Source organism: Lathyrus oleraceus, chromosome 3 (assembly GCF_024323335.1).
Source record: "Lathyrus oleraceus cultivar Zhongwan6 chromosome 3, CAAS_Psat_ZW6_1.0, whole genome shotgun sequence".
NCBI classification, from domain to species: Eukaryota; Viridiplantae; Streptophyta; class Magnoliopsida; order Fabales; family Fabaceae; genus Lathyrus; species Lathyrus oleraceus.
In genome coordinates, this window is record NC_066581.1 from 285,003,808 (window position 1) to 285,018,767 (window position 14,960).

The 14,960-nt window shown below is 33.9% G+C and overlaps 1 protein-coding gene across 4 annotated transcripts; it reads left to right on the forward strand.

Moving 5' to 3' along the window:
- Positions 1–6,668: 6,668 nt before the first annotated feature.
- On the forward strand, positions 6,669–10,531 carry LOC127127061 (high mobility group B protein 15). Of its 4 annotated transcripts, none has more exons than XM_051056150.1 (10): positions 6,669–7,288; positions 7,719–7,922; positions 8,278–8,356; positions 8,724–8,886; positions 8,970–9,095; positions 9,182–9,282; positions 9,450–9,484; positions 9,583–9,736; positions 9,865–10,079; positions 10,202–10,531. In XM_051056150.1, exons 2-8 carry the CDS (start codon positions 7,753–7,755, stop codon positions 9,671–9,673), a joined length of 765 nt encoding a protein of 254 aa, XP_050912107.1. In that variant the 5' UTR covers positions 6,669–7,288; positions 7,719–7,752; the 3' UTR covers positions 9,674–9,736; positions 9,865–10,079; positions 10,202–10,531. The 4 variants fall into 4 exon arrangements, with proteins under 4 accessions (XP_050912107.1, XP_050912106.1, XP_050912104.1 ...); XM_051056149.1 differs by having other exon boundaries at positions 9,953–10,079; XM_051056147.1 differs by having other exon boundaries at positions 9,583–10,079.
- Positions 10,532–14,960: the final 4,429 nt, after the last annotated feature.

A 14,960-nucleotide genomic window follows, 5' to 3' on the forward strand; every position in this document is an offset into this window, starting at 1 on the left:
TAGTTTTCATCTCCAAAATGTCATCTTCATCATTATACAGTGTCAACGTTCACTGCAACGGTGAAACTTTTGAGTCTGAGCTTCATAGTTTTTGTTTTAGAAACACTGATACCATTAGAATCACGATCAAGAGAAATGCAACCTTTTTGCATTTGAAAAAAAGAATACAATCCTTTATAGGATCAGGTATTGTGTCAAAGATCACATATCAAAATCCTATATTTTTTGAGAATGGTCAATGCAAGTTTTCCCCCTTAAGGTACGAGACGATGAAGATGTTGAAAACATGTTTCTTAGTCATGAACATTCAGGCATGGATTGTATCGAGTTGTACATTACTCTACAACCATGTATACCGTCTCAACAGTCTCAACTAACCGATCAGGATGCAGCTGGTGAAGATGCTGCAGATGATGCACAATGGTCAGATGAACTCAACCCAGAAGCAGAAGTAGAAGTCGACGTTGTTGATGAAGAAGAAGAGGAAACCGAGATACAGGTTGATCACATGCTGAACAACGACGATGAAGATGATGCTCAACCACCACCAATACCTCCTAGTCATGCCTACAATCCTCCTCAACATATGACAAATATGGATCTTCACGACGATGAAACATCCGACAGTGTCTTCTATAATCCGTATCTGAGACCAGTAGGCGAATTAAAGGTGGGAGACATGTTTCGTACCAAAGAAGAATGTGTGTTGGCAATCAAAAAATTCCACATGAACAACTTTGCTGACTTTACAGTGAAACGCACTGATTCTAGAAGGTATGTTATCGAATGTCGTAACATGCTTTGTAAGTTTCGTTTGGCTGCATCTTACAAGAAGAAAAATGACTCTTGGGAGATCGCTTCAATAGACCCACCGCACAGTTGCGTTGCAAGTAACGTTGAACAAGATCACCGTAAACTGAGCACAGCTTTGATATGTCAAGACATTCTGCCATTGGTAAATAAAGACCCATCAGTGAAGGTGAGTATAATTATATCCCATATCCGAACAACATATAATTATACTCCATCTTACAAGAAAGCATGGATTGCGAGGACAAAGGTTGTTGAACAGGTTTTCGGCAACTGGGAGGATTCATTCAAGGAATTACCACGGTTTTTATGGGCACTAAAAACTTATGTCCCAGGAACTGTGGCAATTATGGAGACAGTGCCAGCAATGATGCCAGACGGAACCTGTGCTACAGGTAATAGAATATTTCACCGTCTCTTTTGGGCATTTGACCCGTGCATCAAAGGTTTCGCTTTCTGCAAACCTCTCTTGAAAATTGATGGCACTTGGTTATACGGAAAATACAAGGGTACTTTGCTCATGGCGGTTGCACAAGACGGTAATAACAATGTATTTCCCATTGCCTTTGCTCTTGTTGAAGGTGAAACGGCTGGTGGATGGGGTTTCTTTCTTCGACATCTCAGAACGCATGTCGCTCCACAAGCCAATCTATGTTTGATTTCAGATAGACATCCTGCCATTGAAAGTGCCTACAACAACCATGACAACGGATGGCATGATCCTCCTTCTACACATGTCTACTGTATCAGACACATTGCACAAAACTTCATGCGTGCTATAAAAGATAAGAATCTTCGCAAGAAGGTGGTGAATGTTGGGTATGCTTTAACTCAACCGTCATTTCAATATTATCGTGATGAGATTCGACTGTCTAATGAAGACGCGGGGAGATGGATAAATAACATCCCAGTAGAGCAGTGGACAAGAGCATTTGACGGTGGTTATCGATGGGGCCACATGACAACAAACGTTGTGGAATGCATGAACGGGGTTTTCAAAGGGATTTGAAATCTGTCGATAACCGCCTTGGTAAGATCAACCTATTATAGGTTGGCTTCTATGTTCGTAACCAGAGGTGAAAGATGGAGTGCAGTGTTAATGTCCGGACAAGTATTCAGTGAGTGTTGCATGAAGGTCATGAAAGAGGAGAGCATCAAAGCTACGACACACGCTGTAACAGTGTTTGACCGTCATAGACAAAATTTCAGCGTCCAGGAAACAATGGGCAACAACGAGGGGAGACCAAATTTAGCCTACGTTGTTAGACTACACAGAAGTTGGTGTGATTGTGGAAAATTCCAGACCTTCTGCATACCTTGCTCCCATGTCATTATAGCATGCGCTTATACTCGTCAAGACGCTTACACCCATTTATCTGATGTGTACAAGGCCAACACCATCATGAATGTATATAGTCAAAACTTTTCAGTACTACCAATGGAGTATTACTGGCCTCCATATGAAGGAGATATTGTTTGGCACAATGAAGAGATGCGTAGAAAGAAGAAAGGAAGGCCAAACAGCACACGTATCAGAACAGAGATGGATTCCACAGATAAAATGATAAGATTATGTAGTATCTGTCGTCAACCAGGACACAACAAAAACAACTGTCCCAATCAAGGAGCATCATCTAGATCTTAAGCTTTTTGTAACATTTTATCTAGATCTTAAGCTTTTTGTAACATTGTATTTCTGTAACAATCAATCATTATATATCATTAAGTTCTTGTTACAACGAGTTTCATAACCAACATCAGTACAAAACATCTGAAAACATAAATAATTCTAACTGATTACAACAATCAAATTAATGTCGTCTCGACCGAACATCATTTCCCTAGCATCCTTATCAGTCTTCATTCGCACCCAACCAAAGATACTGTCAAGTCTCTCAATACTTCTGATTTTTTCCCCTTCTGGTATTTTCCCGTCTAACCATCGAACCAACTCCCTCTTCAGTTGATCTAACGTGGTGATGTTCCAAAACAGCATCAGCAATTGAGGTTTGTCTCTCGCATAAATCACCTTACCGTATCGGCGACGAACACCAAACATGATAGCCAAATGATTATATAAGTTGTGGAACAATAGGTCACACAACGCATCTATTTATAAGACAAAAAAGGCATTTTATGAGGGAGTCGCCAATTGAGTTGGCGCCTCCATTCAAGTTTTAACAACAGTCGCCATATGAACAACTTTCATGTTCATCAAAAATCCATTTGAAACTTGGAAGCTCATCATTCATTTCAAAACATTATAGGTCATTTTGACAGAAACCCTAATTTTGGGTCAAGTTCGCAGGGACCTAACTCACTCATTTTTAATTATTTTGAGGTGGGACCAAGTGCATTGCAAAATTTGAGATGTCTACTTCAAATGTTATGTTGGATAAAATTTCATATTTCTAAAAGAAACACATGCAATAATGTAATACATTATAGGTCAGATAACAGTTGAAAAACTCAGAAGTCCAACTTCAACTGCCCATAACTTTCTCATAAAAAATCCAAATGATGCAAAATTTATGTCCAAATTCATTGTATTGAAAAGATCTACAACTTTCATGTTGGAGGTTTTGCTATTTGAGGCTTTTTTAAGGGAGTCGCCAATTGAATTGGCGCCTCCTTGCAATTTTTAAGAGGGGTCGCCAATCTAATTGGCGTCTCCTCCTAAAAGTGGGGTAGATTGGGAATTTTGCTGAAAACTGGGATATTTTGGAAATTTTTTCAAAAAACAGGGTTATCTCGGTAAAAAAACCTCTAATTGTCGTCTCTATTTTAAGATCAATTTTAAATAAAAATATGTTAATTTATATCTATTTTTTTAAATAGATGGCGCATTTTAAATGAAGTGGGCCTTACCCGTTGGACCATTTTTGTTTTTCTATATTTGTTAATGAAAACAATTTCTTTATAAAAATAATAATAGCGAAACTAATTTATTTATAAATATAAAAAATTGAATTAAATTATGAAACAATTAATCTTTAAATATAAAAACTAAATTAATTATTAAGAAAAGTTATTTATAAAAATAGAATAATATTATATCTTAGATCATCATATGATTTGGACAACAACAAAATAATAAAAATTGAAAAAGATCCAAATCAATTAATACAAAACAAGCAAAAAGATTCACATACGTTTCCTTCAATAATTGTTTCAATAATTAATATTATAAAATTCAAATGAACAATCTAGCTTTTTCATTTGTGAAACCCTTCTGAAACTCATTCTAGTTCCAAATACGTGCATTGTTTAGTTCATATTCCACCATTTCATTTGAAGTTAAGTTAGTTTTCCCTCTCGTGAAAAATAATGTATTTATTACATTCAACAAAGATTTTTCTTATCTTTCTCAAATAAAACTTTTTTTAAAGTATTCTGGAGGGAAGAAAAACCAACATTAAGTTGATATGGAAATTCAATCAAAGAAATAACAAAATGAAAGAGGTTAGACGTCGATCATTATTGTGATATTTTTGATAGAAAGTGTTCTCTTTTTAGATTGAGAGGATGAAAATCAGATGGAGAATCGAAGAATGATTTATAGGATCAACTATGAGTTGGGGCAAGTACGTCTACAGTTTAGGATTTCAAAAATTTGTTTCGAAATCAAAAAATATTATAATAATTAAAAATAATATAAATATTATTTATAAAAATTTTGAATTGAGGCTTGCTTTTTGCTGCCGTGTGGTTAAAGATTTCCAATTTGAGTATGTTCAACCTCAAATCAATACATTTTTTACACTTTAATTTTATAATCAATATATTTTTATATTTTGATTTTATATTTTAAATGGTACATGATTTAATTTATATAATCCTTTAAAATTTATTTTATTTTTATTTTTATTCTATATATAAAATTTACTTTTTAATAATTTATTTACTTTTTATTTTTATTATATATATAATTTACCTTTTAATAATATATTAAAAAGTCAGGAGCGTTATTTTTAAATTATCATGATTCAATTGATTGAAAAAAAAGACGCATGTGAAGTTTTTGACCTGACAAATAATTTGATGTGCAAGTGGATAAGAGATAAATATACATGCGTGAATTTAATAAATATTTTAATATTATTTATAATTAAATATTTTGAAATATATGATACGATCATATTTTAGTGTGGGAGTGGATACAAGATAAATATACATGTGTGAACTTGATAAATATTTTAATATTATTTATAATTAAATATTTTAAAATTTATCATACCATTTTATTATTTATTATCAAATTTTTATGATTTAATATAATTTAATATTATTGATAGAAATGGATCTTCAATAAAAAAATTTTGTGCAACACTCTCTAACTTAATAGATTGATTTGATTCAATCGATGTCATTATACAATTCATATCTCTTTCCTAGATATGTTTTCACTTTACCTATCTCCCTTTTATATCTTCACCGTCGAATTTTCACATCTCACGTGCAAGCCACCGCCACCGAACCAACCATCCCACCTCTGATGACAACCACACTCTCTTTAAACAAAAGAGAAAAATAGAATCCAAAAATGAAAAATAAAAACTCAAAATTAATCGTATAGATTTTTTATTAGATTGTTTTTTATTATTTATCCGAATTTCTAAAAAGTGGATACCGATTCTAATGATATGCGATTGTTGAAACCATGCTAAGATGGGGGGCTCGTTTAACACTATTTGGAAAAACTCATTCTGATGGATGTCACTTACATTTCTTTGACTCTTCCCCAAAGTGAATGAGAAAGAAATTTAAGAAATAAGAATGGTGGTTTTGTTGATTTAGATATGGGTTAGTGTATCTTCTTTTCTTCTTTTTCTTTCAATAAAGAAACAACATTCATAAGAGAATCTTTCCTTCAATGCATTATTTTTGTATGTCAATTTAGTTGTTCTTTTTACTTTAACTATTATTATTAAATATTCCAGTTACATCATGAGCCTATTTTTTTTAAAAAAATTATCATCAGTTTTTATTAATCCGTCTATGTTGCGCTCCGTCACTAAATCATATATTACATATTTAAAAAAATATACGATAGTACATTTTATATCAAAAAATTGATAAAATAAATTAAAATTATTTAAAAATAAAATAGATTGACTAGTTTCATGGAGGATCAAACCTGTAATTTACTTAATTTTTATATATTTAAATATATTGTTGTAATTTACTTAATTTTTATATATTTAAATATATTGTTATGAATTAGGTTTAAAATATAACATTTTATATAATCTAATTTTATAAAAATATTAAGTTAAATACAAAAATAAGACTTAATTATTTTAAAAGATATATAAAAATAAAATGAAAACATCTTATAAACAATATAATAAATTGTTTTCATAACTTATCTCAATAAATAGTTTCATAAAACTTATATTATCGAATAAATAAATAAATAAAATAAGATATTTAAACACTAATTGCATTCCTTATTCAAATATGTTTAAATAAAATAAACTTTTAAATAGATTAACAGATCTATCAAAGTTTTGAAAAGATAAATCTTAAGTCTAAAAACAACTATACATCATATTAAACCTTAATTGTTTTTATTAGGTTTAAGTTTGACCAAATTTATTTCATCTTAATATATTCTCACCCCCTTATCATTATCGACTAGAGAGAAAAGAATGATTGTAATTAAAGGCAATAAAAGAGAGAGAAATTAATGTCTAAATGGGGATGTGGCAAAAAAGAAATAAAAAAACTTGATTCTCTTATATATATATATATATATATATATATATATATATATATATATATATATATATATATATATATATATATATATATAATCGTGGTCAAGGACAATCATGAAAAAATAAGACAAGCAGTGATAGGGGTGGACAAGAAAAACCCACCCGAGAATAACCAACCGAACCGGTTGTAGGTGGATGTTTCGGGTCGGGTTAATTCGGTTTGACGGGTTGGACGGATGTTGCAAACGGGTTCAGAGGGGTATGTGTGGTCGGGTTCGGTTTTGATTTTTTGGCCCAACAAAATCCGAGCCCGACCGATTCCATTACATTACTATTACTATCAAGGAGAATTTTGGCACCTTGACCCAACAAAATCAGATTGCAAAATCAGAACTTGCCCCGTCTACTCTACCCTGAACCCTAAAGCTTGCGCCGTCCACCGTCCACCCTGAACTCTGAAGCTTGCGCCGTCCACCGTCCACCCTGAACTCTGAAGCTTGCGCCGTCCACCCCTCTGAAGCTTGCACCGTCCACCCTGAACCCCAAAGCTTGCGCCGTCCACCTCTCTGAAGCTTGCGCCATCCACCCCTCTGAACCCTAAAGCTTGCGCCGTCCACCTCTCCGAACCCTAAAGCTCCGTCCACCCCTCTGAACCCTAAAGCTTTAGCGTCGTCACCATGCTTCATCTCCAAAAGTAAAACAATTGTCAGTAAAACCTTGCTTCAGCTCAATTGGCTCATGAGGTTATGGCTATTCAGGTAAACAGTGACTCCCAAACAGAGAATACTTTTCAATAAAAATATAATTCTGGGTATAAACTTCCTATCATGATCACAATTGTCATATAGCAAGGAAGAGCTTTCAAGGTTGTTTCAGTTCTGGATTTTCTGATGCATGGTGATTTTATTGGTTGTTCTTTCTTTTTTCTGTTTTGTTGTCTTCAAGGTGGATGGGATTAGATTAGCTGAGATGAGATGAGACAGTTTCTCTCTTCTTATCCTTAAAACTTGTCTGTTTCTTTTTCTATTTTTTTGTCTGCATGTATAGATAGGTAGCTTAGCCATTACATTTCTATTTCTCATTAATGTTTTTGCTTTTTTCTTTATCTACAAATACTAGATGGTTTTCATCTTCATGTTATTATGGTTTTTTGGTTTGTTTTACCTTGTTTTGTTGATGGTGATGCAGAAAAATATTGAAGGCTGAATATATTGTGTTGTGAATGGCATCAACATCTTGTGTTATCAAGAGTCCATTAGCTATGAAAGAGACGGGTTCAAGCTGTGGTCAGTATCCTCCTCCTATGGCAACGTATGAAGAGGTTGTGGACAATCCTAAGCTCTTTTTGCATAGCTTGGAGAAGCTCCATGCTACAATGGGCACCAAGTTCATGTAAGTTTCTTAGATTAATAAACTACTAAAGATTGTGAATTGGTTTTTTCTTTTTTAAGATGTAGAAAACACAAGCATATCATATGGAATTTCTTGCATCATGGTGTTTGATAAGTGATGCATCATGCATTTGTTGCTGCTCTATTTAATCAAGTTGTCATTATTTGGTTTTGACATTGTGTTTATAATGAGGGAGGACATTCTAATGTTACAGTGGCTGCAAATGGTTCATGTTTTGGATCTAAATGATTTTCTTGGCCTCTAGTTTTGCTTTTTTGGAAATACTAAACACTATGAACTCATTTCGATTGCATAACTTTGTAATAAATACAAAAAACTTGGAATTTTATTGCAGGATTCCCATTATTGGGGGAAAGGAGTTGGATTTACACCGCCTCTTTGTTGAAGTGACTTCTCGTGGAGGGATTGAGAAAGTAAGATGTGATTATAATTTCGATTTTTGCTCTTATAATCTATGAAACATGGACACCGGCACCAAGTGAACAAGTAGACACCAATAGTGTCAGCACATAGCTTGATAAGAGATCTATTTTGAAATTCAATATTATATATTCATCATGGCATCATAAGAACTTGTTAGCATTTGCTTCTTTGCATGTTTTTGTAAATCGTAATTGATGGAAGATCTTGCCTTGATTGGTGATATACTTGAGTTGAATGTTCTGATATCTTCGTAAAATTCTTCAAATATTTTTTATTATTCTTTTAAATTAATGTATAACTTTGGTTTTTCCGCAATGTAGTGATATGGTGATCTTATCTTGTTAATATTTCTTGCAGATCATTAAGGATAGAAAATGGAAAGATATAACTTTAGTTTTCAATTTTCCATCAACGGCAACAAATGCTTCTTTTGTGCTGCGGAAGTACTATACTTCATTACTCTACCATTATGAGCAAATCTATTATTTTAAAGCTCATAATTGGACTCATGCAGCTTCAGGTATGTTCATTGGAACCACAATGCTGTTTGTACCAACATTTGGGCCTATTCTAATGTGCAAATTGTTAATTTCTCTATGGCAGATGTTTTGCAGAGTCCACCATCCACCCCAGTTCCTGCTCTGAAGATGCCGTTTTCACATCCTTCATCTGAAGTTCAACCAGCTGTCGTTCAACCGTTAAATGTTAATGCTGCTGGATTGCCTGAAGGTCTTTTCATTTTTCTCTCAGCCGAAAATAAGATTATTTTCCAACCCCAAAACCAAACAGAAGTGGATACAATTTCTTCTTTGCAGAACAACACGTCAGGCTAAAACCTCTTAACCAAGGGAAGGACCGAGAGATCAGTAGGACCATCGGTGAACTCTGGAACAAGTTAAATGAATCTGAAAAAGCAGTAAGGAATTTGTTTATCTTACAGAATGGAATAAACCATTAAAATGTTATTCTCTCTTCAATTTAGTTATTAGGGACTTAATTGATGATTTATTCCACAACATAGGCTAACATAATATGCACTGTTTTGTTATTATGTTAACATGTTAAGTTGCACTGATATATAAGGTTTATCAAGAACAAGCCATGAAGGACAAAGAGAGGTACAAAACAGAAATGGAGTGTTACCGTGAGAAGGTTTATCTATCAAGGTTATCATCCTTTTGACAGTCCTCGATCATTTATCTCTTTTGTCATATAGCAAGGAAGAACTGCTGAAGCTGAAGTTGAGTTTGAAAGGCTTCTGGGTGTATCCGAAGCAAAGTTTGCAATATCACAGTTATCCAAGGTAGATAGAGGTGACGATACTGATACTGTGAAGTTCTCTGAATTGCTTCATTGTCATCATTCTAAAGGTATATAGTTTTTTATGTCTATCTCTAGGAAAGTCGCGTCATTGTGTGTTTATGTCATTGTTATTAGCTTGTCACTGGTTTCTTTAGGTATCCAAAAGTCATTTTTTATTCACGAGTTCGTTTTGCAGTTGTTTTTATTGGATCAACCCTATTTGCTTTACAACAGCTATCTGGTATAAATGCTGTGTTTTATTTCTCTTCAACTGTTTTTAAAAGTGCTGGAGTACCATCGGATGTTGCAAATGTGTGCATAGGCGATATCAATGATCATTCAAGCCACAGGAGCAAGTTCACTTTTACTAAACACGGGAGCTCTGTACCTATCTGTTGGTGGCATGCTAATGTAAGTATGCTGTAACTATGAATACAGATCTTGATTCTTGATAGATGCATCTGTAGTGAAAATTATGAGTTAAACAAAATTCATATTTCTAGAGTTCTAAAGTTCATTGCAATTTTGTACAGGTCTGTAATTTCCTTGTTGGGTTACTGTTCTTGCGTTTACTGGAGAAACTTGGTCCACAACTGCTTTACTCAATGTTTGCTACATTCTGCATGATGGCAGTAATCTTTGTAAAAAGAAATGTGGTGGAAACCAAAGGGAAATCACTTCAAGAAATTGAGATAGCACTTCTTCCCCAAGACTAGAGCTTCTTACAAAAACCCATTCACTGCAGTAATTTTGCATAATTTGGGGGCTATCATAGTGTCGGCTATGAGCATATTATGAACAAATGTTAACAATGATTGTTCAATCCATTTCCGAAAAATGCAGCAATTTCATAAGTTTTAAGATATATTGTTTTATTTTTTTGTTCATAAGTAAACTAAAAGTTTAAAGACTAGTATAAAATTGTGCTATTTAAATCCTAGATAAAATCCACTTGTGTTGGGTTTATTTTGGAATGAGCTCAATTATTTTTAAAACCGAATAAACCGCATTATAAAACCGAACCGAACAAAACCGAAACCGAAAATAACCGAATTGCAAACCGGTCGGTTTTGGTTATGTTTTTTCCAACCGATGGTTAGGTCGGATTGGGAATTTGGGCCCGAAAACCGATCCAACCCAACCGATGTTCACCCCTAAGCAGTGATGTATAATCCGATTTTAGCATCACATTCATGAATACGTATGAGGATAGAGTGCTTAAATGAGTATTATACTTACACATCATTTTTTATATTTTTTAATATTAATATTTAATTTTTTTTACTAGGGTTTCATGAGTCAACCATTGCTAGAAACCAAGAAACTTCACGTGAAGAATGCGATTTGAAGGATAGGAGCACCAAAAAAAAATTAAAGATAGCGAGGAAATATCCAAGCCTTTATCCAATAATCAGATAACTTTATAACCTGTAAAGGGATGTCGATAAAATAAAGAATGTAAGTGTGGTATCATATAGGAATATGGTGACTGGAGAAAATACTGAAAATAAGGGTGAGGTAGAGGATCAAGATTAGACTACCGAAGGATTTTGGGAAATTAAAAGGCCAGATGAAGGGTTAAGAATTGAAGAAAAGAAATATGGAGAGTATGATTGTCCCGAGATCATATTATATGGCGTGGAAGAACAAAGAAGTGCTAAACCTTGGAAAAAAGGACTGATAGTCAAAATGTCGGGGAGAAGAATCAGTTATAAGGTCGTGGAGAATAAACTTCAACAGATGTCGGCAAGGAAATGGGTACTGAATATAGTTGATCTTTGTCAGGAGTATTACCTAGTCACATTTACCAGCGAAGAAGATCAAGAATTTGCACTAATGGAGGGTCCACGGTAAATCTATGATAACTATCTTTCGGTGAGGGAATTGAGTGCCAATTTTTGTCTATCCAAAGATGCAATTGAGCAACTTGCAATACATGTCATAATTTTAGTTATCCCTATTGAATACTATCATACCAGAGTTCATTGGTGATCGTATTGGGAAAACGGCTAAAGTGGATAAGAACACTTTTACAAGGGAAAGAGGTAAGTAAGCACAACTATGTATACTAGTCGACTTGATCAAGCCTCTACTTGCAATGTTTCCATCAAAGGGAGGCATTACAATGTGGAGTATGAAATATTACATCTCTTATGTTTTAGTTTTGGAAGATTTTGGCATCATGTCAAAGTATGTGGGGAGAAAAAGGAATTTGTGATGGTGGAAGAAAGAGTGAAAGAATTAGTCATTAAGGGGGATGTAAGGCATAATGATAAACACTTTATCAGTAATATAGGGCATTGGTCAATAGTGCATAAAATCAAAAATACAAGATGAAGCAAGAAACATACCGAGAAGGAATGTCAAGTAGCTTCAACAAGTGATGCTCTGGTGAAGACTGTCGCAATCAATGTTAGAACGAAGAATCAGGGGTCAAGGTTTAATGCTCTTTAAGATAAATTAGTTGGAGTTATTATGAATGAAGATTGTTACGTTAATTATGAAAATTCATAATGTAAGCTAAAATAAAAACCATGCAACTCATAGGAAATTAGGGAAGAGGGACAAAACTCAAACGGCCCAATGAGAATGAAGCAAGTGGATAAAGAATTAGGAAAAAAGAAAAAAAAAATATTAAAAAATAAAGAATGAGAAGTTAGTTGAAGTGTCATGTGACATAAAATAAGCGAATAATAAAGGGGCTACACGTGGGAAAGGTGGAGTGGAGATTGACAAATTACTGGGAGAGAATGAATTCAATGAAATGGTAAATGTTGTATCTCTTAAAGAAGGCCAAATATTTGGAGAAAGAGACATTGAAATGGGGGAAGATGGAGACCGATCTAGTATGAGAAACAACATGGATCAGTTGGGCCCAAAAGAATTCAAGGCCCAAGGATCAATAGGAAAGGTCACACCATAGTACACCTCCTCTATCATAATTTCATATCGAAGTGACATTAATATAAAGAAGAAGTAGTGAATGAAACTGGATCGACTGGGAAATATGGAGATAATGTGGAAGAAGAGGTTAACTAAAATATGGAATTGGTGGAGGAGATGTAGAGTGCATGGAAATGGACTACAACCTTAAAACAATAAGTTTGATGATTAAAGACCAATGCAAAATTATACTTTGGAATTTTAGAGGAGTAGGGAGTTAAGCTTTCAACCGTATTTGTCATTGTTATATGTGTGAGAATCAGCCAAATATATTTGTTATATGGAAATGAGAATCAATCCCTCAAATTTTTGCAAGAAGTTCAACAATTTAGGTTTTGATGGTTATAAGTATACATATGTAAGAGGTTATGCATGAGGGATAACTATGGGGTGGAAGAATAACAAAACCAAACTCAAAATTCTCAATAGGCATTTTCAATTTATTTATGCTAATATTATAGTGAGAGATGAATTGGATTGGATGCTAACGGAAGTTTATGCAATTGCTATAGAAGAATGAAAGAGGGGGCTTTGGAGTGAATTGAAAACCATTGGAGGCAATGTGGACTCTGTGTGGCTTATTGATGGTGGCTTTAACAAACTCTTGGTTAGGTCAGAAAAGAGGGAAGGGACTGCTCCATCAGCAAGAAAGTGTGCATTATTCCAAGATAGAATTAACGGTTGTAACCTTGTAGATTTAGATTTATCTGGTTATAAGTATGCTTGAAGGGGATATATAAATTAGGAAGGTTTGAGAGTCTATGAAAGACTATACAAAGTGATGTAATGATCATTGGAGGCTTCAATTTCCAAATGAGTAGGTTAAGGTCCTTACTTGACTTAAGTTTTCTGATCACCAACCTGTGTTAGTTTCTTTAACTGGTGATGTTAGTAGGAATATACCTTATTATTTTAAGTTTGAACGTGTCTGGATTCTCTAGGAATCATACCAAGATATGTTAAAATCTGCTTGGGATGCTAATTCGAGTTTTAAAAACAATTTGGAAGAACTCAAAATCCAAGCTACTAAGTGGAATATGCATACTGTTAAAATTGTTCAGAAGGAGAGAAAAAAGATGATGGGTAACTTGAGAGGAATCCAAAAATCAATTCAAGAGGGAAAAAGTCATCAGGGTCACATTGCTTTAGAGAAAACTCTACAACACGATTTGGAAAAAATTATGCATCAAGAGGAGCTGATATGGTATCAAAGATATAAAAAAATGGCTAATGGAGATAGGAACACTATGTTCTAGCATGTCAAAGTATTTCAAAGGAGGAGAAGGAAGATTATTCATTTCATCAAGAACTATATTGGGATTTGGATTGAGGATGCTGGAGAAATTAAGAGAATGTTCAAAAGGTGCTACTATAACCTTTACACTACATAAATACAGGTTATTGAGTGGGTACCAACAACTCACTTATTTAAATCAATTGAAGAGAACATCTTATGCAAGCTTAATGAAGAGCTGAAGGAGGAATAAATAAAAGAAGCAGTCTTTGATATGGCCCTTTTAAAGTATCCAAGGCTTGATGGCTACCTAAGACACTTCTTTCAAAAATCTTGGAAAGTTATTAGTATCAGTGTGTATGCAAGCTTATTCATAATTTGTGGAGCGATCCCAACAGTATATAAGAGGTCAACAAAACTGAGCTAAAACTGAGCTTTGTCTTATTCCAAAGGTAATGAATGTTGAGCAGGTGAATCAGTTTCGACCAATTTCACTTTGTAATGCTATTTATAAAGTTCTTAGTAAAGTTATTGTCAATAGAATGAAAATGTGTATGGATAGAGTAGTGTCTCCTAACCATACAAGTTTTATCCCAAATAGAAACATTCATGAGAACATTGTGGAAGCTCAAAAACTTATTCATAGTATGAACAAGTTAAAAGGTAATAAGGGTTTCTTTGCAATCAAATTAGACTTAGCCAAAGCTTATGATATGATGAACTGGAGTTATGTAGAGAAAGTTTTAAAGGAGGTGAACATTCCTCAGAATCTTAGAAGCATTATTATGCCAGTTATCTCAAATGTTAGCATGAAGGTCATATAGAATGGGCAAAAAGGAGAGTACTTAAAATTAAAGAAAGGATTGAGACAAGGTGATCTTCTATCTCAGCATCTCTTTGTTTTATGTATAGATAGGTTATCCCACATGATTATGGTTGTTGTGGAAAAGAAGGACTAAGAAGAAAATAAGGTTGTTAGGAACGAACACAAAGTTTCTCACCTTATGTTTGCAGATGATATGCTTCTCTTAGGGAAGGCTAATTTTCAACAAATAACTTGCATTATTAAGGTTCTAACCAAGTTTTGTGAGTATTATGTAAAAGGGTCAATGTTG